The sequence below is a fragment of the Opisthocomus hoazin genome, chromosome 7 (assembly GCF_030867145.1).
Source record: "Opisthocomus hoazin isolate bOpiHoa1 chromosome 7, bOpiHoa1.hap1, whole genome shotgun sequence".
NCBI classification, from domain to species: domain Eukaryota; kingdom Metazoa; phylum Chordata; class Aves; order Opisthocomiformes; family Opisthocomidae; genus Opisthocomus; species Opisthocomus hoazin.
In genome coordinates, this window is record NC_134420.1 from 23,508,334 (window position 1) to 23,536,104 (window position 27,771).

Genomic DNA, 27,771 nt, shown 5'->3' on the forward strand with positions numbered 1-27,771 from the left:
AGCATCTTGTAGGACTGGGCTGTGTACAAACATCCTACTCAAGATTACTAGCTGTAATTGGTAGGAAAGAAAGAAGCAGAATATCAAGAATTTGCAGCTACATCAGGCCAAATAATCACGTACGTTACAGAAGGTTTAAGGCTTTTTTAGCTATATATGTTACTACTTAGTGATGCTTCATAGTGCAAGCAGACTGAGAAAAATCAGTCTCACAAAAGGCAAGCAATTGCAGGGTAGGTAGCAGAGACTCAGACAGCCTCTTGAGGATGCTTTTTTTATAAAAGATGAAGGGAGCTGTAAGCTGTTGTCCCTCAGGTAAAACAAGGGTGGTCTGAGGGTTCTGAATCGCTCCTCAGTGGGGGCTGATCTGGCTCTCAGTGGAGGAAATGGAAACTCTCCGGTTACTTACGTGAGAAATGGATGGGTTTGCTGTAGAATAATTCTGTCTACTAGGCATGATGACATATTGGATAATTATATGAGGGCTCATTCCTTCCACTGGAGAAATTAGTGCAAGACATTCTCTAGCTTACTTTCAGCACGTCAGACCAGACAAGCACAATAATCCTGACAGCATTAAGAAAGCACTCCAAGATCTTTGGATAAAAAAACACCAGCAGAAGTGTCATGTTTCTCCTGGGTTCAGACATAAGATCTGGGAGCTATTACACATTCCACGGGTACAGTAGCTTGCATCTCTAGACATCTCCCCTTCTTCAATGCACAGCTGATAACTGAAAAAAAGTTTTCCCTGAGACAAAGAACTGAACTTCTTGGTCAATATAGGGCTGTGCCAGAGGTGACCAAGAGAAGACATAGCCGTGTCTCCTACAGCCTGTGCTCAGAAATGGTACAGACCAGTCAGAGACTGGCAACAGTAAATTCTTCTTCACAAGCTGGTTTCTGGCATGCGCTTGTTGTCAAATTCCTCTCACCATTTTTTTTTTTTGTGGAGGTTTTGTGACAGGGGAAAGTAAAGGAAATCTCTATTGCTGGCCAAAGCTCGCCATCTGTTTACTGAGTACACTGTCTCTTTGCTCTAACACACACATTTTTACCTCTTAACCTGCAGGTTGGCAGATTTTACAAGTGTTATGATATGACTGACTACTGGAAAGAAGCATTCCCAGGCAGCAGGTGAGCCTGGTCAGGCCTATCATTGCCATGTTTAGTTTGTAGGAATTATAGCCTACTTCTAAATCAAAAAACGCCAATACAATAATGCTATATAATACTAATGAAAAAAAAAACAATAAGGAAATAGGGAATGAGCTTTCACTTTAGTAATCTGCCCAAAACTTTAGCTACTCTTGCATTTCCACTTGACCTTGCTACAGTGCTGAGGAACAATACTTTTCTAAAACATTGCCACTTATCTCCTACTTAAATTTGTATTTTTTAAGTTGAGCTACAAGATCTATGCTGTGATTTTGTCTGCTAGGTTAAAGGATCCCCAGTACTGGTTTTCTAGATAGGCACTGCGAGACGAGGACCAGGCTACCTCTCAGCTGCTGACTGTGCTGCTTTCTAGCATGGCCTCACGACTCCCACAGCAACAGACTCAAATATGTCAAGCGTCAACCCTCCCCGAACATCCTGGGCGTAACACGGACAGCCCTAAGCCGCCTCTGTCCGTGAGATCAGGGAAATGCCGCTGTTTGTTCTGAAAGCCTCTGCCCTCAAATACAAGTACACTCTGCCCCCCTTTTGCTCCACAAAGTTCACAGAGACATGCTTGCGGGATGACTTCCCCCCGTATTTACATATTTATGCTTCTGCCCTGTATTAGTCAGTGTTTCTGTCTGGAGCCCATAACCTTCGGTCAGGTCTGGGATCCGCCTGGACTTTCTACAGTTGTGCTGGGAGACAGATTCCTCCTGGCAGTCCAAATACTTTGGGGAGGGGTAAGGATAGAAGTTTTTTATCCTTAGCAGAATAAAGTCTTCCCACCTCATAGGTGCCCAGCTTCTGCTTGCAACAGCACCTCTTGACAGCACGGGGCGAGCGCTGCAGACAAGGGCTTCAGGGGGCTGCAGCACACCAGGTGACAGGCTGCTGGCCCATGCTGGGCCAGGGGATGTGTGCTGGCAGAGGGGCAGAGAAACACGGAGGGAAGAAGGTCTCCTTGGGAAGACAGAGTCATCCATGGCCATCCCTGAGGGAGGGCGATATCGATGCACAGGAGCTGTAGCTGCACCGAAGTTTCCTGTCATCCAGCATTGCCTCAGCCTCGTTCGCTCCGACCTCCCTTGCACACAGGTAAAAACTTGTGGGTTTATTCACAAATTTGTAATATCTCATGAGACCCTGTAAATCCAGCTGGCTCACACCCAAGGGTGGTGCATGACAGACACCTTTCAGTGGCAACACCGTGCTGAAGTGTGCCCATCCCAGTGCTCCTGCCCACCGCCAGCACCAGCCCCCTTGCTCTGCCCCTCTCCCAGCACGGGAGCTCCTGGTGTGACCTGGCCAAGGGGCCCAGCTGCTTTGGAGAAACTCTGCAAAACGAGTAATTCCAACTGCGGCTGGGCTGGCAGAGCCTCCTGGGTGAGGGAGAGCATGGCACAGGGCAGGAGCAAACAAGGGGAGCAGGAGGGGGGACTTCCCAAGCTGGCACTGCCACGTAGAGAAAGGCCTGGCCCACCTTCACCTTGGGCGACATTTCCAAGTTCACCTGTACGGTTTAGGAGCATAAAACCCATCGCTGTTAACAGATTTTTCCTTGAGGCCCATGCTCCTGCCTCACTGAGAAGCTGCTGAAATACCTCTCATAAAAATGAAATTGACAACAGTGAGAAGTTATTTTGCCTTTTACAAGAGCAGGGGCTCTACAGAAGCCTTTCACAGCCCCTAAAGCTTCAGAAAGGCCATTGAAAGGAATATTCTTGGATTTAGATCCACAGCAAAAGACAAGGTTCATCCAAACACTGCCACTGACTCTGGCTGGAGTTGGACTGGACCCACATGTGAAATGTAAGCAAAATATGCTGAGAGTCCTTCAGAATATAATGAATTACAGAAAGAGGGCTTTTTTTTATTTATGAAAAATGGGGTTATTACAAAGGGGCATTGAGATGGCCTTCCTTTCCCCCTATCCAAACATTCAGGGGAAAAGGCAAAGAGACTGTTCTCACAAGCATGGATACATCACCTCCTCAGAAAACATGTCCAAAAATTTGTTTCCCCAGTATAAAACCAAAACAAGGAGACAAATATTTTTCTTCTAATGTTTGCTTTCTACTTATTTCCTGTTGCTACCTTTGTGCCTGTGTTCCCCGAGCCCCGGAACCCACTGATTTTGCATCTGCTGCCTAGCCTTTCAAACCCCAGAGGACTGCGCTACAGCAGCTCTCCCTTTGCAGCTGGCAGTCATGGGATCGTTTCAGAGCTGAGGTGAACAGGCAGAATGCTGGGAACATAAACAGGGGCTCCCAGCCGCGACAGGGACTGGAACTGGGATTGGGCATACCATCCCAGTTGTTTCAGGAATTGGAGCTTTAAGTTACCTCTTTTGGAGTTATTATTATTCTTCCAAGTGTCTCTGTTGCTATCTATTTCTCTGTTGTCTTCTTGACTGTTCATGAAAAGCAAAACACTGAAGGGTCACTGGCAGATTCAAATTCATTTTTGAAGGTGAGCGAATACTCGCAGGGATTTATTTACCCAATTTCAAGCAGAAAAAAAATATATAAGCAACCTATTGGGAAAAAAAACAAACCCCAAACGTATTGGGGAAAAAACCTCCCAAACCTAACTGCACATATCTAACCAAGGCAACCTCACAGCCCTGTCATTCAAAACTTTACTGTTATTTCCTCATTGCTGGTAGCATCCTTTTCCGTCTTGAAAAGTGGCAACCTCTTCTGCGCAAAGATCAAGGACTATAAATTTTCACATTCTGGGCACTATGAGAACCATTGATAAAAATTTATTGAATGAATCTCACTTCACTAGGCATGACTTTCCCAAACTTGTATATATATATATATATAACGTGTGAAATAATTTATTGCTTGGAGACCTGTTAAACAAGCAGCCACAAAAGCCCATTGCATCTCATTGTTTGAAGCCTAAACCTCAACATCATTTATTTCTAAGCTATTTTTTTGGTACATGCAGAAATCAAACCCTTGTAAAATCTTTTTAATTTCCTGCTCACGTTGTTTGGGCTCACACACTGGACTTGTAAGATATTTCACTTTTTTTTTTTTTTCACATTGCTGGTAAACTCCTTCAGTTTCAGCCGTGATGCCCATAAACAAAATTCACATCAGACAAGGCAAAGGTTCCAAGACAGACAGTTATTAGCTCAAAGCCAGAGTGTTTCATTTTAGTCTTCATCCCCATTTAAACCAGGAAAACCTCAGTAAGTACTGAATTTAAATCCACTGTCACTTTCTCCAGGCCTTTGTTAAAGGACTCATGATTAGTTTCTATTTTACAGTACCTCCTAGATCCTCATGCTGAGAGGGGCCGCACTGTATCACGTAGAGCTGCGTGGACACACACAGCAAGGAGCAGTCTCTGTCCTGGAGTGCTTACAAACCCAGACAGCCCAGACAAAACATAAGGAAACATGTGTCACAGCAGGTCGGAGGGTTCAGAAGGAGAGCTCAGGATTCGCAAGTCTTAATCCAGGACCTCAGCAACCACATCAGATTTTGTCATAGACTTTGTTTTGTTTAAAAAGAGTATGTATATAATAAAGGGTAAATGCGGATATAATAAAGTACACGAATATAAACCTTTTTGTAAGAAAACTTCTGTCCCTTCTTAACAGGAGCAACCACAAAACCTCATAAGCCTCTTGGATCCATCTGAATCCTCTCCTTTCTCAAAGCACGTGCTAATGGCTCCTAACCCAATGGCTCACTCTCACAACAGAAACAACTGTTTGCTGGAGAACAGTTTTTGCAGGAGAGCGCAATGTTTTGGTATGTGTTTACCGAAAGGGATCTTTATAATTTCTGATTCCTGTTGGTCCTGGTGCCCTGTTTCTGTGTACCAAAAGGGAGAGCAGCAGCACTCTGCCTCTGAGCAGGACCCTGCTCTCCTCTGCTCTGAGGCCTGCAGGAGCAGGCAGCTATCAGGAGAAAGGAAATTGCTGTTAGCTTCCAGTCAGGCTTGCAATGTGTGTAAAACTCTGGTTGCCTGATGAAGTCCTGGGTTACCATCAGCCCTCAGGATTGGCAACCTGACTGTTCTCCAAGCTGCATTTCTCTGAGCAGTGCCCAGAAGCATTGTATGACATTGGCAAAGCCAGCTGTTCCAGAGAAATGCTCCAGGGAGCAGCTGCTTTCTGTCCCAACCCTCATGGCTCAGGACGTCTCCTGCAGCAAGCCCTCCCTGCAGTATTGTGCCTGCGGTCCACGCATCGAGGCTTGGGGTGCTTTGCCAAACCAGGACAACATTACAAAGGAGTAGCTGGGAACTCTGAAGCAGAGCAACAGCTGGCGGCAGCACAACACAGCCCTCATTTTCTCTGTGCCATTTATGTGATTTTCCACTCAAATCACTGTGCCATTTGAAGGAATTCAGACTTCTGTCATTCTGAGTTACAGTCAGACCTGTGGGTGCCACTAATTCTGCCAAATGAACAGTAAAATAGAAACAGACAGAACGATGTAATTAAGCATGCTGTAGAGAGAGAGTCAGAAGGAACACACCAACGGTATTTTCAAAAGCTACCTGCCCCAGTATTCATGGCGTGACTCACAGATCTACTAAAGCACTGCAGAAACCCTGGACAGGCTACACGATTCTCACCAGGAGTTTATGTGAAATTGAGTCCTCCCAAATGGTCATTCAAACTCAGGGTTACTGACAAGGGGAGGGATGAAATAAAACGTTCCTGTTGTTCTAGACAACAAAAAAAAGACTGCTAAGGAAGTAACTTTATAACCTGAGAAGGGTCTGCAGCTTTAAGAAATTCTCCCCTAAAGGTTGTAAAGCTTTTACTATGCAAAGTATTTTTGCTATTATATACACTGGCGGCCACTAAGTGCAGCTATTATTTCTGGCGGTCATTCAGAGAAGGTCAGGGCTGATAAAGTGTTTAACAGAGTTTGTTTGGGTAGATCCATCTGTGTTTTTAACCACCCATACAGTCTTTTGTGCTCTTTTAAAAGACGCTGGATGTTCCTGAGTCTAATAAATTATGGTCTTTCTTTTTATTTGCCATCTTTTATTATTTATCGTGCCACAGTAAAGAACATCTTCTTTACAATGTCCACACTTTTCTATATGGATTACACAAGCATCTAAACAAGGGACGATCCTTGGCTGTGGGGCAGAGGTGCAGCCCACACAGAGCTTCCGTTTCCTTGGTAAAGGCCATATGGAGTTGTGACCTGTTGCTCTCACTCCTGACACCTTGGGGTGAGTTCATGCCTCAGAGGAGCCAAGAAGGGGAGACTGCAATCAAAGGGCAGGGAAGTAAGAGGTATGTTGAAAGGATGTAGCAAGGAGCCCAAGATGGAGCTTTGTAAAGGAACGTTTTCAGGTCACGTGAGCACCAGGAAAAATATCCTAACTACCTGAGATGGACCGTAATAGCATTCTTAACACTCCCACTGGACGGGTTTGGCAGTGCAGGATTTGAAACCTAGCCCCCTAGCGAAGCAGGCGAACTCTCAGCACCCCAGTCCCTGCCTGGCTGCACTGCACGGCCACAAGGTGAAGAACCTCAGTGACCATCTCTGTTACTGTTTATGACTACTGTTCCAAAACCTGAAATGAAATATTGCTAGGACTCTATGGTTTCAAAATGCAGTGCAAACATTTGCTGACTATGAAGCAGGTGAGTATCAGTATCACCATTTTACAGATGGGAAAGTAAGACAGAACAGATGACTTGTAGCTAGTGACCGCTAGTGAATGTGTGCCCTGCCTGATGCAAATAATTTCCATTGACATAGAAGTTACTCAAGTCCTACAGTGAGAGGATCCTCACATCTGACAACCATTCTGGACATTTTGTAAAGCTTTTTGTATGCAGTACTGTCCTCAATGTGTGGTTCGGGTCTCTTTGCCACTTACCTGAGCTTATCTGCTACAAAGATCACGCGCCGCTCCAACAGGAGAGAAGCGAAGATCCTGATGATCTGACGAATGCTGAGGCACTTGAAAAGGCATTCAAAGTCCACGTGTTCCAGGCGTGAGTCCATGGGCCGCCGCAGCTCGATGACCTGAACACACCCAACAAACATCAGTCAGCATCACTGGTCAGGGCTGGCAGCGCCAGGGGCGCCCGGCACCCCAGCCCAGACCCTCCAGCACCACTCCGTGCTTGCCTGTTGAGGGGACATGGAGAACGACCCCCATCCTCTTTTGCAAACTGAGGCTGGAGGCACAGCACTCCAGAGAAATGGCGTATTACACAATTCACTGTCAAGTCATTCTTCTTCCCAGAATACATTTGTGTTCATTAAACCTGCTGTAATTTCTAAGGGAAGCATAATTCTGCCTTCTAAACACCCTGCCAGAGATGTAAAGCTTGGCTAAGTCAACGGTATGAAGCAAGTAACAAACTGGAAACACCGGAGCCAGAAGCTTACAGGGTTAAAACATTCATGAAGACAAGGTAAATTTGGTTATAAACTTGGCTAAGCAATTCAAATTCCCATCTAGATAGGCGCCAGGGACTGAACTTAAAGGCCGGGCAAAATTTAAACACAATTTACTTCATTTTCACATAGTTCACTAGATAATGTTTAAAACCTTTTTTTTTTTTTCCCATAAATATATGTACGTATACATACTTAACTGGGGAGTCAGGACAAGGTCTTAGATGGTGACTTGTGACATCCCTTTAAAGTCTAATTTTCATACTTCATCCATGACCTCAGGCCCTCTCCTTCCTTTTCTCACATGCTTTTTGCTCGATTCCTTTATTATATCTTCCTTTTACTCTGCAATTGACATGTTCAGATGTGGAACTTGAAGGCGGAGGACAGAAAAAAGAAGAGGGAAAAATAACTTGAAGAAGAGAGTAACAGAGGGAGAAAAATATGAAGTGAAAGACAGCAAATTATGAACTTCTGAGGAATTTGAGGAAACAGAAGGGAAAGGGGAAAAGCTGGCCAGCTTGAAGCTGTGTTGAAACCTCTGAAGACATATTAACAGGAGCACATATACATTTCCTTGTTTCTATATGTCCAAAAATCACTGTCAATCTATTGCTTTAGACCACTTTTATGTTTTCATGCACATGATACCACATTCCACAAGCATACAGTATTTGGTTTAAACTGGAGTAGCCTTACAAAATTCCTCACAAACACACTCTTTTAAGGATACGATCAAGACTGCAGGATACTGGAAACAAAACCAGTTCATACCAGTTTAGTTGTAACATTGTTTGTGATCAGTAACACAGGACTGTAAAAGAAAGTCACTGTTACGATGTATTTGTGCACAGATGTGATTTTTTTTAAAGCCTGAAATACCAAAACATTATGGTGCCAGAGTATTAATGCCCATCACTCAGCTGTTGCCTCAAACAGCAGTAAGAATCAAATCGCGGAGCGATGGAGCGCCACAAACATCTCCTCGGAAAATGCTGCCTGCCTCTCTCCCCTATTCAGTAAAGGTGCCCCCTTCCATTCCTCACCGCTGGGACTGCAAGCTCAAATCATGTTTATGTGCCAAATCAGGAGGAGCTGGTTTTACTGCAAAATTTCCAACAATAAAATCTTGCTGCGGGGTAGGATGCAGTGCAAGTTACAGCAGCTTTTACAAATGCCATGGATGTTTTCCGTTGCCTGGCAAAGCCGCCTGCTTCAGTCTGCTCATCACAAAGAAATATACTGTCTACTTTCCCAATTAATCACCATCTTTGTTTAGGTCAGAGGAGCCACAATGGAAGGAGAAGATTCTGTTCCTAATTAAGCCAGTGCATTCCATTTAAATAACGAGTTTGTACTAGCATAACAAAGAGCAAAGCTCAGCCAGAAGAGAGTTGTTTGTTTGTTTGGAATTATCTCAAATGTTTTTCTCTGGGAGAGTTCAGAAGCTGGAGCAGAGGATAGAGAAGTTGCAGATCCATGGTTCCCAGATACATTCACATCAAAAAAGCATTATCAGATCCTACCACTGTTATGCCAATCAGCCTTTCAGTTTTCCTTTGCTTCTCCAGAAGCAGCTGCTCGTGACTTAAACATGTCTTGCAAGTCACTGCTACAAGAAACCCGTTACATTTCATACCAAGGGACATTACAGGCCCACTCGAAGTCAGTGGCATTACACTTGAAGACAATATGATTCGATGTAAAAATAGTAATAGCACTGTAAAACTAACGCTAAGGAGTGTAAAATAACCCTAGAGGGGATTTTTTTCTTGGTTTGACTAACTGGGCCAAATTCTGTTCCTGTCTGTGGTAATGTATTTCTTCTATATGCCTGCCCATCTGAGTGGAGCTGCCGGACACTTACACCAGGATAGGCAGAGACCAGCATTTGACATGGTGAATGGCTAGCAAGCCTCAAGTTACGCAAAACTTTTTTAAGCAAGGCACCAATACTGCCATTTTCCAGTAAGGCATCTGTTGTATAATGCTAGGCTTCTAGCTACTTGAGGCAGTAATAAAAGGAAACAAAATATATTATAAGTGTGTGCGCACACATATAAAAACTTGTATATGACATGCTTTTCCAAATATGGACTATTTCTTTGAGCGACAGCTAAAGAGTATTTATTGCCAAAAAGAGCCATTTAAATGCTGCTGGTCACTCCTCCTACCAAGGCCAGGACCAGCAGTAATGAGCTTTGCAATAACAGCCAGCTGCTGGACTATTCAAGTGCAGTCGGCCTGGGAAACTTACACTGGCTTGTTATCACCGTGATAAAGCCCAGCAGCACTGCAGCCTGTTAACTACACTAGGCCAGGCACGCTAGGACATCTGTGGTGTTTGTGGTTCCTTCTTAAACACAACTTATCAATAGACATAAAATAACAAATACATAACAACAACTTGGCTTATAATCATCAATGGGCACTAGCATTAGCACATCAACACTGGTGCAGCTCCTGCACTGCTCATTTTGAGGTGTGCCACCTCCCACGCCTGGCAGCATCCGTATGTCTCCTCCTGTTTTTCTTTTGCTGTTTGATAGTGGAGCGGTGAGGCGGGAGGCTTTGACTTTTAATGTTTGCAGTTGCTTTTTACCTCGTTTCCAGCTCCAGGCAGAAAGGTTTTGACTTTGATTGTCTTTCCAGGTGCAGGAAAAGGAGATTCCATCAGACTCCTCATAAATGGATAAACCAAGGCAGCAGATATTCCCCTTCTCCTTTCAACCTCATCCAGGATCTGATCCATCCATAAGACACAAGAGAGAATGAGACAGAACATGTCAGCACCCCATACACTTTTGAAGCATCTTTTGACCCACATATGCCTAAACACATGGCAGATCTAAGTTTAATTCTCCTCTGTCATGCATTTCTTCACTAACATTAAAGCCACGAGATTCAATCGTACTCTAAAAATGATACGTTTTCCAGTTACAAAATGGAGCCTGTTTGTGGATGCAGTTAAAACAGAGACAAGGAAGAAATAAGAAATCTGGAAAGGAGAAGGACGACTCATCATGGCAAAAGGGATCTATATTGTTGGGATTTTGCCTGAACAACAGCATGAGCTGAAAGAGAGAAAGAGCAAGACAAATCCCATCATCACAGGCCAGGTCAGCATCATGTCTCAGTGGCACATCTTGAGATTTGTATTAAGGAGAAACACTTTCTTCTGCTCTGGGCATCTCTTCCATTTCAGCTGAGAGGGCAGGAAAAAGCCAGATCGGCAAGAAAAGCAACCCTGCCACACTATGATGCCAGCGGAGCTCCACCAGGAAAGAGGTCCTGGAAGAGCCCCGGCTGTGGCGGCAGCGGTCACGTCACAGTCTGTGGGGAGCTGGAGCCAGCCACAAGCAGCCTCATGAAGCATGCCCAGCTGTTTACACTAGGTGCCTGCATTAAGGCCGTTTTCTGTTTGACATGACACAGAGCAGACAATCTAGTTTTGAAATAAGCAGATGGAACTTCTTACAGATTGAGAGGACTATTGTTGTCTTTCTTTGGTCACACGGGCCAACATAAATTAGATCACAGCTAAGTTTTCCCACATTAGACAGACCATATAGATGATAAACCTAAAGGAGATGAGAACACAAGCTTCAAAGCAGTTAGTGGTTTGACCTGAAATGGTGATCTTTTAACCACCACTCAAGAGCAAAAGGCCATACAAGAGCTAGTGGGTCTGAGTCATTTTCCCTTGTTTCTCTTGGAAGTGCTTTTCACTGAAGCAGAGCATTAGAAGATGCTTAAGCACAAGCTGGTGACTTACAACAATAGCTAGTGACACCAAATGCCTGCAGAGGCATTCACCAGTGCAAGAGTTGCCCCTTCCTCCTTGCAGCATAGTAAAGAGCTAACTGAAGCAAAGCTGATCCTATATACATAGCTTGCATTCCAGTCCACGGAAGTGGCAGATAACCATAAATGAAGACAGGAATTTCATGCTTGATGTAACTTGCAGCACAACAACTATCCTTACCAAACAAAACCAGCTGCCCAAATGGGAAGCAGTAATGAATCGAGGCAATGGCCCAGGTCCTTAGTGCTCCTGCACACTGCCAGCATGCAGTTGTAACGTTCAAAACATATCTCCTTTTCCACACTCACTATTTGATGCTCCATGTTGCTGGAGTTGGGGACCATGTCATCCCTGTCCCAGCAACCTTCACAACACAAATCGAAAGGAGCATTTAAACTGAATAAAAGTTGAACAGAGATTTCGGGAGATAAAATGGTCAAAAACATCTGTTGAAACCATGACCAAAATAACTGTCTGGAAGTAAAGATATCTGTGGTTGTCAAGTCCGTCTCAGCAGTAGGTATTACAACAGTGAGCATAAAAGGCTTTGAGGAAGATGAAAATAATGCAGGCTATCAGAAACAGGATGATAAACATTTTTAACCAGAGGACTCCTTTTGCTTTTCTGATAAATAATATCCAAGGTTTAATATCTCGTGATCTTTCATCACTCACATTTTTCTGTAAAGACAACCGTTCCGTGTTTTGACTAATTTGGCATCATGATCATTTTCCTCTCTTTCACTGGATTTATCAACTAGGACAGCCCAGGTTCCTCTTACTAGGCTGGAAAAAAAGACTATCTCACTTTTCAAGAACTTCTGTCTCCATCCACACCACATCTGTCTCCAAAACTAACAGGGATGCTAAGGCTCAAACTCTTCTTCCTTCATTTAACAGCTGTTTTGTCCAAGCCCTTTCCAAAGGCGGTGCTTGGAATGTGTGCTAAAGAGCTGTGCTGAACCCAGCCCAGGGCTGGATTCGGCTGGTGCCATCAGGATGTGACCATCCCTCTGCAGGACGGTTCCGCTCTGGCCACACTCCAGCGCTGAGGGGCTCCTGTTGTGGCCCAGCTGTTGTAAAAGAGCACAGGTGTGTTACAGGCTCATTCAGTGCCTGATACACAATGGAGTGGGAGCCTTCCTTCCCACACAGACCAAGAATTCGAAGCCCGTGTGGCCAGGGCCTGCCTGCTACAATGCCTGGGAACAGTGCCTGCTGAAGCCAGTGAATGGACACTCACCCATCAGCCTTGGGTTCACTTTGGATGATCAGACACTTTTTTTCAAGTTACAGATGGAACTGGGAAAGCAGATTATTTGCAGTTTTGGTGCAATAACCTTCATTGTCTGACCTGATACCTCAGCTGCAGTGATACTTGGTTCTAAAGAGGATACTTAAATTTTCTCTGTTTTTATTTTTTTTGCCTTTTTTTCCCCTCTCCTAAGTTTTGCTTTGAAAATTAGTGCACTATCAAAATTAGATAAAGCATAAAAGCAAACAAAGAGCCTCAGGACATCTCTCCATACTGCTAGTTTGGTGAGCTGTGTTATCCTCCCAGAACAATGCATTCCGTTTCACTCACAAATATCTGTGTTTAGATACATATTATGTCTAGGAGACACTGTAATAAACCCTTCCTTTCAGAGCTTTAGGAAAGACGTCAGAAGTGGAATTGCAATTAACTGTTGCAATCCAATTGTTTTTCTTCACACAAGACATGCGTTAAAGTTTTATCTAGAAAAGCTTGAAACCTGCTTTGAAAATAACGTTCTGTGTGCTTATTAGATCACACGAACAATATAAATGCTATGATTTTTATTAACTTGAATTATTTACATGTCCTTTTCAACTTTATTCCTACACAAATGAACAAGAAAAATCCATCTAAGTTCTGTGAGTTTTCCCATATCTGAAGTGACAGTCTCTGACAAATTAAAATAATGTTTCTCCAAACACTACCGAAATTGGAAAAGGGGAAGGCAGATATATGACATGCGACATATCATTGTTCTCCACAGATCACCAGCAAATCCTATACGATACTCTGAGGTATTCTCTAGATTTTGCAGAACACTCTCTCAGAGGACTAGGAGACCCTAAACTCACAGCTAGAGAGATATTTAAAATATTTATCAATCAGAAATGTTATTAATAGTTACTTTTAATAACCTTTTTGAGGCAATGCCTTGCTTATTGCCTCAAAACTCTTGTGTCAAGAAACGTATTACCTAGGTAAACCACATCAGCATACAGTGCAGCCTTGTATTCATTAATATAGAGGCCAATTAAAAGATTATGCATGCTTTCCTAGCCTCCTAGGACAAAAGACACCTCAATAGTTAAGCATATAGAATTCAATTATCAAATAATCTTTTTTCTTAACCTCATCATTCCAAGGGGTATTGGAGTAAAAGTGGTACTGGCCATCATGCAAATCGTGGATGCCAAGAATTACAGCTCAGCACAGAACAGCTTCAGAAAACAATGGAAAAAACTTCAGTCAGCCAGATCATACAGACACCCAGATGTTTTCTGAATCAAGTTCTGCCTTAGTCACAGAAGTAATAAGACATTCTTTGATGAGCCCAATAATAGGGATGGAATATACAAAACAGCAACTGTAAAATACAGTTATCTCCCATCAAAGGAAGAAATTCTTCTTGTCTGGATCATCACTGCGGATGTGTCTCAGTAAACAATCAAATTAAAAAGCAATATTGAAAAATATCTTCTTACCTTGGAAAATAAGTCAAAGCAACCCAGCCGGCTGATGACACAATAAACTTCAGGTAAGCGTGGGCCTTTTCCACTTGGCTGATGACAGTAAAAAGGAGAGTGAAATTACATATTAATTTGGAGTCATAAGGAAAACACAATTGTCTCTCTGATAGCACAGTTGGCCATCATGTGACATCTTTCACTATCCGTTTCGCCATCAAAACAGCTACTCTTGGAAAAGCATCATATTTCTTCCATAAGACAGGAAACTAAAAAGCGTAAATAGTGCTTATCCACTCTGGAAATCATGGTGCATTGGAGCTGTATTCCAACACCGCTTCAGCTTGCAGCCATAAAAGCACATTTAACTGCAACTGTAACTCATGCCTGTGCTATCATTGTCCTCTGATCCTGCTGTGGCGTGCGGAGTGGGGCCACCCTGGGGCCGTGTGCTGCGAGAGGAGAACCGCAGTGCTAAGGGAGATTTTGATGGCTTTAGTTCCCCGCTCGCCCCATGATGTTCAAAGAGAGCTCAACTTACAGAAAATAAGCTCGTAGACCTAAAAAAAGGCAACCTGCAGGAGGCAAATCATTAAGTTCCTCAGATTAACGCACAATAAACATGAAACTCTTAAATAACTTAAACAGTGACAAGTATGAATCAATGATGCATATCCTCCCCATCCCCCCAAAAACCCCCACAACTACAAAGACCGTCCTCTAGAACCATCCTATCAAAGATATTTCCTACAGAAGCAAACGGTTTAAATTGGCTTGACTGACGTGTACTCCCTTAGCACGCTGGATGCCGCAACCCTGCCTGTACTGCTGCAGGGAAAGGCCCGTCAGTGCTGTGTGTGAAAGAAGGGTACAACCACTGGCTGGATTCAGCTTATTTACTGGAAAAGAAGTAGAGTTAGGCCAATGGCGAGTGCTTTAGAAAAACCATCCTCACTGGCAAGGTCCTCCGAGCAGAGAGCTGGTCTCCCTGTGTCCTGCATGTGTACAATGAGCACAGATGGCAGTGACATCCACACATAGCAGCTTCCCACTGTATCTTCAATAATCTGTGATGCAGCATTCCAGTTTTGTGTAGCTGCAGCTGACTTTCACCAGATCATCAGCAGGCACACGCTTCCTAGGGGCTGTTATTTTAACAAGGCATCTTGCTGACTTCAGATGCAGTCACATGTAGTCCCAAGATAAAATGCAAGGAAGTCCTGGGGCTGCCTTGTCCAGGAGCTATGCCCACCACAGCACAGAGCAGCTGCAGGTACACTAGCAAACCTCAGCACCTCAGCAGCAAAAAGCTGAAAGAGGGGTCTGGGACAATAGGTGAGGCTGCTTAGTTCCTTGCATCTCGTGGAGTGAGCTGTGCTTGTGCCACATGGAGCGAAAAGTGGCTGTAAAAGAATCACTTGGCATCGCTTAGCCTCTTTGCGCAGCTGTACATTATTGGTACGCAGCAGTGACAGAATCTTCTCCATTAATAACGACTCTGTGATAAAGGAGCTCAGTCACCGTTTCCATCAGCTTCTGTCCACTTGTACATTTAGCCAAAGTGGTTGATCGTCTCCTCTGTATGCACATAGAAGGCCAGTATATTTTTATCTTTGTCTCATCATTAGACTCTGCTGATACAGTCATTAACTTCCCCACGGTGAGTTTGACATTTACATGGCACACATGTCAATCATGAGAAACTGAGGGGTGGCTGTGCTTTTTAAATCTGAATATTGCAATCTAGACTTGGACAGTCAGCAGGTGCCTGCCTGTTATAATAAAGACCACAAAAAAATACCAAAGCTAAGTGAATACAGATGAGTCTATTTCTGTATCCAAACCTGCTCACTACACATCGCATTTCTGAAAAAGCAGAGCCCTTTTTTGTCCATATTAGGTATAAAACGCTTTCTAAAGGCACTGAGTGATTATATCAAGCATGTGGGATTTTGGTTAAAATCATTGTGTCAAATCTGCAGGAATGCCGAAGCTGTGCCAGGAGCCTTGGATAGCTCCCAACCAAGAGCTGTCTCACTGAGTGCCAGTAAAAACATCACATTCCTGGGTCATCTATAAGACCAGAAACAGTAACTGCTTTGCGCTTATTCAAAGATTCTCCTTTATGAAATATCATTGCTTTCAAATGTCTTAAAGGTTACGTGTCTCAGAGCTGGGATTCTTCCCTCCACGCACTATCATGTAGGACATCCTTTGCTGTTATTTCAGAGACTTTTTCCTGCAAACAGAACAGCCTCCCAGATGTGTACGAATCATCTGTACGGGGCAGCAAGCAAAAGCCTCAGGCGAAGCCATTCTGAGAGCAGGACTTCTCAAATTTCTGACACTGGCAACTCTTCACATAACCTCACCTCTTAGCCATTAGTTTACACCTCAAAGATGGATTTAAAACACCTGCTGACTGTGCTTTAGTTTACTTCTTTCACAGAAAAACATTGCATGGGACATGACACTCCTCCCTTCTCTGCCTGGACTCATCTCTTTTCATTAGGCGAGACTTGGGCACTGGGTCTGGCCAACAGTACTGCTTTAACCACATCTCGTCCCAGAAGAGAGCGCTTCCAAGTTGCAGGCTGTGCTCTACAAGGTACCTACAAAGCCTTGGCATCACATCCTCCAGGGCTCACTCTTCTACACAATGAATAGGTCCTGTTCAGGGAAGCTGTATGGTAAAGCAGCACAGCTGAGAGGCAGTTGAGCGACTGCCTTGGTGCACTGCACTCCTCCTGGAAGAAGAGGGATAGAGGGGATGATTGTTTTGGTTTTGATTTGTTTTCAGTTTGTTTTCATGGAGCCCAGGATTTTTTCAGCCTTAGTCCAGTATCACGAATGAAAATGCTAATAAGTTTTGTTGATAAGGAGACAGTTTCCCAAGAGGATGTACATAAGCTGACAAGAACTTGGCTACGAGAAGGAGGAGCTGAGATCTGCATCAGGGCTGGTCCACAAGTGGCTCAGGACAGTCTTTTTTTATAGTGAATTTAATCTGAAGTTTACTGACTAAAGCCCACTCCAAAACCTGCTTTGGCAGGAGAAACAGGAGGCTTTTGCTCCAAAAAATAATCCTGCCATTTTTCTTTTCCAAATCACACCTCCCTGCCAATGTGCTTGAAATCTAGGGGAGCCTTCAGAGATGTCCTACCAGTCTGGCATAGCACTGAGAGTCTCTCATGCACTGCACTTGCCTGCTTTCAAAGCAAGGCAGGCTGTCCCTGCAGTGTGAATCCTCGCCAGCCATTCAGACACGTAACTCAGTGGTTTGGGTTTTTTAAGTTACTGGGGAGGCTATCAGGTGTCAGGAAAGCTGCTGGTTTCACAGCCCCAGAAATAACTGGGGAATGCTAGTCCCAGAGTGTTGACACCAGAGGAACCAAAGCAGTGGGGACCAAACAACATTTTCCTCCTGCACTTCTCCTCCCAGCTTCTCCCATGTACCTGAAGATACACTGCACGGAGAGAAAAGGCTGCAAAACCAGACCTACCAAACGGCAAGAAAGAGAAACACGCACCAGAGTCCTACCTGCTATCTCAAAGAAGCAGGAGTGCAGCAAGAAACAGACTAGCATCATCATGAAGACTCCAGAAGGGCTGCATGCTCCTTCCTTCCCAAAATGGGGTGGGACATCTTGCCTGAGATCTTCTATATATGTCCTCAGAGAGCATTATTAGGAAAACCTGAGGAAGCAGTAAGGGCTGCCCCACGGTCAGGTGAAAAAGGACCATCACAAATGCACAGCAGCAGCTGAGTTGCCTGAAGGAAGCGGCCTTTGCAAAGCACATGAGTTAGCTCTGCACAAGTTTCTAACACCCTGGTCTCCCTTTGAGACCAGAACTGTAGATGCTTCAACTGCAATTAGCTGTAATGAAAGCAATGATGAAATAACAGAGAGAGTACACAAAAATATTTAACTCCATATGGCAAGGCAAATGCCCGTTTCACACACACATTGTGTAATGTTTATTCCCTTCTACAGGAGAGTGAAAAGGGCACTATTTTAATCCTACCTGGCTCTAGGATTCTCTTGATCTTGGAACAATGAAAGATGCAGATTCAATCCAAAGCTTAAACAGGAAAACACGGTACTCCTGAATAACCTCCCAGCACTTTTCTCCTGCTCATCTATATTAGAGCCACGCGCAAGCTGATGGGGTGCATAGCTTGAATGGATGACATCAAAGAGATCGAGGAGATGCCTCCCATGAACATTTTCCTGCATATACGAGATAAGGCTTGGCAGCTTCGGAAAGAGAGAGACATATTGAAAACCCAGCAAGGCTCCTTCTTGGGAAGTCTGCTGTTTTGTTGCTGGCTTAATTTAAAGAATGACAGACCTACAAATACAGAGACAAAGAAGCTGGTCTGAAGAAGTCAGGTTACTGGGCCAGATCAGATGACCACTCTCTTAAGCCTAACATAATCTCATCCTTATGGCCACACAAACCCCAGTCTCACCAGAAAGCCAACATGTCCAGAAACAGAGATGTTCCTTAGTGGTGTCAGGAACCAGAACAATTCAAATGTTGAGAATCTAAAATAAATGTCGGTCGCAATCCAGCTTCTGTGGCAGCTCTTGCTTCCTTGTTAGGGCCAATCCAAATTCAGACCATGAGAAAACTGTGGATGTTTTAAATCCAAAAGCTTGTCTTAAAGTATTCTTGTTATATGTGAAACATGAGCTTTTAATGCCAGAGCACCCAATGTGTACAGGGCTGTCAAAGGTGCTTGGGGGAGGGCAGGACAGAGGGAAGAAGGCAAGGGGAGGGAAAGGTTTTCAGTGAGCTTTTTTCAGTTCCATAAACATTAGTCTGCATCCCACAAAAGTTGCTCTCACAGTGTAACAAATTCCCCGCTCCTGCCCCAGCAAGTGCAGGATGAACTAGTCCCACCTAACGACTGTTTTTTATGTTTTAATGTACATACTTCATGTTCTGGCATCCGCTCCTCCATTGACTCCTGGGGCTGGCTCACGGTAGCCTGGAAAAATGCTGGAGGAGCCTTTGTTGCGTGAGAGGGCAGAGACAGGTACGATGGGCTGAAACAGACCCTGCAGGTTTTCATCTTATTTCTGCAAGTACAAAGTTACCAGCCAAGAAACCCTGACACTGTTGGGCTTTCTGCCCTGACAACTGGGTCTTCTCAGATATCTGCCCTGTATGATAGATATGTGTCTCCTTCTGTTTCCATGAACCACCTGCCAGCTGTGGCAACGAACTGCAGGATGTTGTTTTAAGGATGTAGTATCTTATACTCCAGTATTGCCCCACTAATTAGAACTAGCACCCCTTGGCATCTGCAGCAACTGCCATGGCAGTAAAGCCCAAGTTGCTTGTGATGATCTCATAAAACAGCAGCTCACAGGCCATGACTGTCCCTGGGGACAGGGGCTGGCACAGCTGTGGATCTCAGCCATAAGGCCACTGACAGCCCAGGCTGCCGAGAAGCTGCACTGGATCCAAGCATCGTCCAAAGGATACAGGCCTAGTGTCTCTCTGGCTGTCTACACCCTTTTTCTGGGCTGCAGTGACCATTCATGGCCTCCCAGTAAGGAAAGTTTTGCAGATTTTCCAGTACTGGTGGGTCCTGCAGTTGAGGCTCCGTCAGCAGAAACCCACTGAGAAGGTCCCTGCTTTCACCGCTGTGATCTTTGTGTATCCACTGTGCTCTTACTGGGTGCATGCCTATGGGGTTGCACAGATAAAGAAGAGCTAAGACTTCAGGAACACCCTTTAGAAAGCAATTATTTAGCATATTAAATTAAGGCAATTAGTAAAATGAAATTATACACTAAATGAAATTAAAAATCTGTATTTTACAAGGTACACTCAGATTCACATTACAGCACCTTCACCCCTGCTCCTTCCTTACCATGCGCTCCTGCTGTTCCTGCGCTCCTGCTCTCCCCTCTGCCCCTAGCCAGGTGGCTGCCCCATAGCACCGGGGGCATTGTAATGTCCTCTGGAGAGGGCCATGACCCGCCATGCGGGGCTAAGCCCTCAACAGGCACTGCTCAAATCATCTTCGCTGCTGACATGTGCGTATCACAGAGCCACAGCCCATGAACAGCTCTAGAAAAGAGCCTAGCAGGTTGATGGATTAATTAGTGTGGAAAAGAAAGTTAAATTCAACTGAGTTATTAAAAACAACTGTCTTATTTGCAGTAAAATGGCATAGTAGTGAGAGTTAATATCTCTACTATATATCATCCCATTTCCTTTTATATGAAGATGCATACTTCTCTCATCAAGTCACTAGGAAAGCAGTTATGTGATTGCCTTGGAGGTATCAAGATGTAACTGGCAAACTTCATGCTATCTATGGAAGTGCAGATTGTTTGCTGTGGCGTAATAGGTTACATTCCATTCTAATCCTGTTCCAAAATGAAACAAAACAATATAAATACATTTAAAGAGGATACTGTACAGGATTTGTAGTACAAACAGAACATAATTGTTGCTGTATCCCTTGAGGTAGTTTTGGCAGGGTTTTAGCACACACCCCCCCAAAAAAGGGGTCTGGAAGAATCTGAAATCTGAGGGCAGAAAAGAGGAACAGTTCATTCGTATCGCAAGGTGCCAAAGGAGAACAAGGCTAACAAAAAGTAACTGTTTCACAAACCAAGGAATGGGAACACCAGCCTCTGCAGGGGACACAGAGAGTCACCCTCACAGGGTCAGGCTGGTCGGTCCGTCCGGCCGTGGAGCCTGCTGCCGAGGACTGACAAATGCTCTGCAAGGTGTGGGACACCTCTCACTGGGACCCAAGAGCATCCCTTGTCAGGACAGCTGGGGAATGTTTTCCAAGGAATTAGCCTCACAGCAGCTGGCTTGCCTTGAAGCAGAGCAGTTTATATTTTAGGATTTTCTTCTGGTTCTGTAGTACACAGTGTGGCTCCACCTTTCTCTTATGTAATGTTTGCCCAAAACTGCGTGTAGTTCCTGAATTATGGTTATTGCATTTGACAGAACTTGTGGGTCGGGAATGAGACTAATCAGAGGAGATACTGTGCACTCCTGGACATCAGAGCCACCCTGACTGACGCTTTCAGAAACTGCTCAGGAAATTGGACACCCAAATACAAAAATCTGCTTTAGAGCCCAAGCCTCTGGCATATAAACAGTGTCTGCAGAATTCACCTGCTCCTTGTTGCCTGTGTAAACGCTCTATTTGAACAGATAAAATAAGAAAGTATGCACATGACTGTAAATAGAAATATCACACATCAGTGAGGCTGTTCCACCCATGCACCGACATTTACAGGGGGCAAGAAATTGTTATGCTTTGTGAGCACCGCTGAGCCCTATGGAGAAGGCACTTCAGGTCACAACCCCAATTCCACCATTTCTCCCAGCAGGAGAGCAAGAGGTTGCAGGATCCAAGTAACAGCAGATCTCTGCTACCTTTGCCATTTCCCCAGATAGAGCAAGGCTGAAATTTTTCTCTGCAGCTTCCAAAATCCTCTTTCTTTCTAAGCCCCAGACTGTGCCAGTTTTGCTCTCAGAAGGCACGGGGCAGGATCCGCCCCAGAAAGGACAAGATGGTAAAGTACCTTGGTATCACTCCACTCTCCTCTGCTGAGGAGGCTGTACCCGTGAGATGGGACATGTCAGCTTCCACATGTCACGTTTGGGAACCACATGAAACATCGTGAATTACGTGACCTCCCAGAGCAGCAGCAGGTCAGCTTTTTAACTGGCTTTATAATTATTAGATAGATTTAGAAAGACAGTACTTATTTTTCCCTTTTTTAAAATTATCTTTTGCTATCTGGTTGATTGATTTTTGCCATAGCCAAGGGAGGATAAAAACAATCGCCAATGTTGTCTCAAAACACCATTTATATAAAAGTGTGTAGTATTGATTAAATTCTGTTCCCGGTATTTCCTACTATGCTAACCTATCTTCAGCACCAACTGAAAGTCAGTGGTCTATTTTTATGTTGCCTTGAATATAGGGTGGATTTCACTGGGCTTTAAGTGAGTTAAAAAAGCCTATGTTAATCCTTCATTGACAAACCAATGTTCCTGTGTATACATCTTTTTTACTGTGTCTGATTATTTCAGTTTCAGCCTGGTCCTGGATCAACTGTTTTGCATTTCACAAATGTAAGCTCTGTGCATGATTCCAAACTTGCTAACTTTCCCAGAAATATAAAAGTCTTAAACCACCTTTACCTGGCAGAGTGAAAACATTCCATAATTTATTTCTAGCCAATGTTTTCAGTGGTTTTGTTATTTTTCCCCCAATATACCTTATCATCATTTTAAATGACAACACACGAAAAAGTAATTGAATTGTACTGCTGCCTTACATCTTGTTATTTACACCAGCAAGGATACCTTCTAGGTGCTCCACTTGTTTATCTCTGAAATCACCCCCTGGCCAGCCCTAGATTTACTGCAACACAAGCCTTCATTGACATTTCCTCTCCATATATAAACCTTGTTGTGGCCCACACTTACACACTGTGTTACAGAGAGTAAGCAAGTCTCCGTGATGCTACCTATGGCAAATACTGCCCACAGAACTGATAAACAAGTTTTCTGTTATGTTAGTTTAAACCAAACTTCTTACAAATAGAGCAGCCACACACAGCAATACCTCCCAGGCAGAGCATCTGCTGTCTGCACGACAAGGAGGTTTGCCGTAGACAAAGACCAGGGTCCGGTACAGGCAGCAAGCAGGATGGAAGGTGCTGTTCCAACGACAGCAAGTTGCTCTGTCTACTGGGAGCCACCGAGAGCTACTGAGGGCAGGTGCTCCCTGCTTGGAATGATGGGAAGTCACACCAGAGAGGGAAGGAGGGGCAAAGTGATAGAATACCTATTTACAAGTTTGCAATTCTGCTGCGGACATTTGTTTTGCACAGTCAGTACGCAAAAGGCTCCTGCAGCATCCAATATCCATACAAGCTCTTCAATCAGGTGTAGCCAGCTGTCACATGAACAGTACAGGAGTCACGGCTCCCCACCTAGGCACTCACAGCCAGCTCCAAACCTATCTGAGAGGTGATGAGCACAGGCTAGTGCAGGAAAAACCAACTGCTTTATGCTTTGCTGCCATTCGGTCAGGTCTGCAGGATGGACAGCAAAATCTCTGTTTGCACTGTGCTTCACCTGCTTTAATACACTTTGCAAGCCTTCGTGCAGTTCCCTCTGCACCCCACCCTGACACACACACGCACGCACTGCCATGCTCTCAACTGATCAGGTAACCAGTGATTTTCCAGGTCATGAGACAAAACTGTTTGGGAGGCTCAGTTGGGTCTCTCCATGACCAGCTGAGCACACCTCGTCACCAGGACTGGAAAGAAGCCTGAGAACCAAGACTTCCCGGCACTGGCATCACCTTATTGCATGGTCCTGAGCAAACCATGATGGTGGCGTGCTCTCCACCCTTGTTGCCCTCCTACTTGATAGGGTGGCTTCTTTACCTACATCACAGACCTGGGGCTCGGGCAGTGCTGGCAGAGTACTCTGGAGATGTAAGCAGCTGTCCAAGAGACAAACACTACTCACAAATGTTTAGAAACGCCACATTTGCCTTCGTCCACAGTGCTGTAGTATTTCTGATTCTGCTTGAAAGCATGTAACACAAAGCATTTAAAAAGTGCTCACGTAAAAAACTTTCCACATTCTTATGAATTCTCTGCAAGAACTGGGATCTATTTGATTGAGACAGCCTTTGCAAATTCTTATTTTACTTGAGCTACTTACATTTCCAAATTTCAGAGTCAGTAACTCCCTTTTCTTTTAAAACCATGAGAGACACCCTCAAAGTTCAGACTATAGTTTTGAGATACTGTTTAACAGAATTTTGCATTTTGAGGTAAAGGTGATGTACTTACCAATAGCCGCCTGCAATAACCAAACCGCCGGCTCCCATCTTCCCCAGTCAGCATGAAAGAGAAGGTCTCACTAGAAGAAAATAAATTGCCCAGATCTTACTATCAGAACTGCAGCATAGCTATGAGGTAGGTCATTCAGAAAGGGGTACTGCCTTATCCAGTGAGAGATTGTACGCACTGGAGGGTCTTCTCTCCCTCTGGCCATCATCTGGACAAACTCTGTGGACACATTCCATCAGTGCTAGAGCAAAAACATCTGCACGTTGTAGATAGCCTAGCTGTCTTGTTACAAGAAGACATGGGTGCTGAATTTCAGTGACGCAGCAGTCCCTTTGTACTGCAGAACAAATACAAGAATCAGATTTGGAGGGCAATATTCAAATGCTGCATCTCCCTTACCTTCTAGTTAGATCCTGTCTTTGGACTGTATTTTGTTCTTAAAGGGAGAACCTTAGATATTCTCTAAGAGTAGAGAAATCATTTTCTAATCCAGAAACAACACAGATTTCCCAAACCAGCTCATTTTATATCCCTGTCTAGGATAAGTACCATTTGTGACAGAGAAGTAAAACAACAGTTTAAGGCTATAATTACAGCACAGGTAAAGGGATGAGTCTGTGAATTTGTGCATGGACTGAGAAACATTCCTGACTGTTTTGCAAGTTTTAAATGGCATTATAAAAAAACCTTTTTCTTTGTGCTGGAATGCCAGGGATTAGATAATTATAGCTGAATATGGGAGGGATATCTTGTTTCACAAACATGGGCTCATGAAATGTCTGTCTAGGAGAGCAGCAGCAGCAGAGTTGAAATGCTGTGTAGGCAGGGCTGTGTGCTTCTCATACCAATGTTACCCATACAGTTGTCCACTTCTCCTTCAGTGTTTTCAATAACTCACTATTCAGGTGCTTCCACGTGCTGAATAATACAGCCAAGCAACACACAATATAACACAGTTATGCTGCATATGCTATATGAAAGCCAATAAAAAGTTCCATACGTATTCTTGGCTACAGTAATTCCTGAAGGTGAATGCTAGTTCCTTGTCATCATTGAAAGCCCCTCTAGACACACTCTGAACAGGTCTTCATTTACAGACATCTCAGACCATGCTTCTTAAAAAGCCATCTCATATGCGGTTGGCACACTGGAGGGAAGGGATGCCACCCAGAGGGACCTTGACAGGCTTGAGAGGTGGGCCTGTGCGAACCTCATGAGGTTCAACAAGGACAAGTGCAAGGTCCTGCACCTGGGTTGGGGCAATCCCCCGTATCAGTGCAGGCTGGGGGATGAAGAGATTGAGAGCAGCCCTGCCGAGATGGACTTGGGGGTACTGCTGGATGAAAAGCTGGACATGAGCCAGCAGTGTGCTCTTGCAGCCAAGAAAGCCAACCATATCCTGGGCTGCATCAAAAGCAGTGTGGCCAGCAGGTCGAGGGAGGGGATTCTGCCCCTCTGCTCTGGTGAGAGCCCACCTGCAGTCCTGCATCCAGCTCTGGAGCCCTCAGCACAGGGAAGACATGGAGATGTTGGAGCGGGACCAGAGGAGGGCCACAAAAATGATCAGCGGGCTGGAGCACCTCTCCTATGAGGAAAGGCTGAGAGAGTTGGGGCTGTTCAGCCTGGAGAAGGCTCCAGGGAGACCTTGTTGTGGCCTTTCAGTACTTAAAGGGGGCTTATAAAGAAAGATGGGACAGACTTTTTAGCAGGGCCTGTTGCAATAGGACAAGGGGTAGTGGTTTTAAACTAAAAGATGGTAGATTTGGACTAGATATACGAAAGAAATGTTTTACGATGAGGGTGGTGAAACAACAGAACAGGTTGCCCAGAGAGACTGTAGATGCCCCATCCCTGGAAACATTCAAGGTCAGGTTGGACAGAACTTTGAGCAATCTGATCTGTCTGGTGATGTCCGTGCTCATTGCAGGCGGGCTGGACTAGATGACCTTTAAAGGTCCCTTCCAACTCAAACCATTCTGTGATTCTGTCCCTTCTGCCTATTCTACTACACCTTCAGATCTACAGGTTCTGACACATCAAAGCAGGGGAAAAAAAAGATTATTTTTTTTATTTTTTTTAATGAAGAAGAAAATGCAAGCCTGGCTCTCCCTTTTCTTGCCCTCCTCCTGCAGTCATTCGTATCTGAGGGAAAGAATACAGGGGTTCTCCACTGGCACAGAGCTCAGCTCCAAAAAAGTTCTCGGAATAGCATTGCTTTGAGCCAAATGAAGAGATGTCCTGCAAAGTTAGACAAACATTTCTGGGTAAATGACTAGGGCTGGTGTTGTTCAGAGCCCTGTCCTTTTTAAGATTTATTTTAAATACTTCCATTTATGCTTTTGGGTTTAGCACTGAGAAGAACCTTCAAACTTCTTCCTCTCAGCCACACAGGCCTGTGAGCCAGGCAGAATAGGGAAGAAAAATCATACAGATCTTAAAAAAAAAAAAAAAAAATTAAATACAGCTGCTTGAGCCTGAAGTGGCCAAGACTCAAACTGCTACTTCCTTAATTGGGCATCAGCGAGTCTCTGGCTCCTCCAGATGCACTCCATCAGCACTGTGCAGCAGAGGAGCACCGGAGGGTTTACCTGTTGTATTCAGAGACAGGGAGCCAGTCCTTGGCATCGGGAAAGCAGAACTGAGGGATAGCCTTGAGACGCTCCTCTGCTTCACGCATTTGCTTGGTTGGTCTTTCTAGCTGCAGGGGAGAAAATTGAGGTTCAGTCAGTCACTGTTAGTGCCAGCTTCACAGCACCTCTCAGAAAGGGAGCGTTACTAACGAGCTCTGAAGAGCAACGGCCCATCAGCTTATTCTTTATTTGTGCTTGGCAGAGTGAGGCATGAGCCAAGGAGAGGCTTATAGATGCTAGTACAATAGAGATAATCGCTGCTGGGTTTTTTCAATTATTTTTTTAAAAATTGCCCAAAACTTCCTTGTTGCACAACAGGCAGTTAAAACACAGACCTAACTCAAATTCCTTTCTGCTGTAAGAGCACAAGAGAAATGCCATAGATCAGCAAAAGTCTTTCCATTGACTTCAGTGAGTTTTGGAACAAATCCTACTATAGCCAAGACGAGTTCAAAGTGAAATATTTAGAAACTGAATTTAAACACAGTCTTTAAAGCATCTACCATCAGGCCAAAATCTCCAGCACTGGAAAAGATAAATTTGTAAACAGGGAAAGATTTTGGTCAACTTCTCTATGCCCTTCGCTTTGTAACAGATCACTTTGGAACAATTATGAAACCTGAATTATTAACTCCATTGAAAAACTAGATTTCTATTAATTTTTCCACTTATTCACTCTACTGACCTTAGAATGAACTGTACTTAAGAATTTTTCTTTTACCTTGGGAAACTGATATGTCACTTCTGGGAGGTAAGTGTTTTTAGAGGGCTTCTTTTTCAGTGACACTACCACAAAATACTCAAATAACTCCCGTTCCTGCCATTCAATCAGCTCCAGTTCCAGGGTTCGATAACTTGGAGCCCTCTTCAGCATTGACTGGATGTGTACTAGACGCTGGGTATGAGCTAGCATTAAAAAAACAAAACAAAAAAAAAGAGACAGATCATTACGTGGGACTGTAATGTGTATGTGTAAGTCACAGCCATTCACAAAGCACTTTCAGTTTGCCAGTGTATTATTCCAAGCATGTTCTCTTTTCAAAAGCAAACCTTCATACCATAGTCTCCCTCACTAATTGCACCCATAAATCAAAACTGTCTCCAAGTACTGAAGTGATGGAACACGCAGTCACTGAAATAATTTGCAGTTCATAACTGTTACCCTGCCAAAAGTCTGCTTTTCT

At 44.2% G+C, this 27,771-nt stretch overlaps 1 protein-coding gene across 4 annotated transcripts in view; it reads right to left on the reverse strand.

Annotated features, from left to right (window-relative positions):
* Nucleotides 1-27,771, reverse strand: part of DENND2B (DENN domain containing 2B) — a 182,251-nt gene that overhangs the window by 17,770 nt on the left and 136,710 nt on the right. For all 4 annotated transcript variants that reach the window (XM_075427409.1, XM_075427408.1, XM_075427410.1 and 1 more), the window contains 6 exons: nt 27,309-27,493; nt 26,546-26,655; nt 23,958-24,027; nt 14,110-14,187; nt 10,168-10,308; nt 7,039-7,187 (listed from right to left, as the gene is read on the reverse strand). In XM_075427409.1, coding sequence (XP_075283524.1) covers nt 7,039-7,187; nt 10,168-10,308; nt 14,110-14,187; nt 23,958-24,027; nt 26,546-26,655; nt 27,309-27,493 — 733 coding nt within the window. The remainder of the gene's footprint in view (nt 1-7,038; nt 7,188-10,167; nt 10,309-14,109; nt 14,188-23,957; nt 24,028-26,545; nt 26,656-27,308; nt 27,494-27,771) is intronic.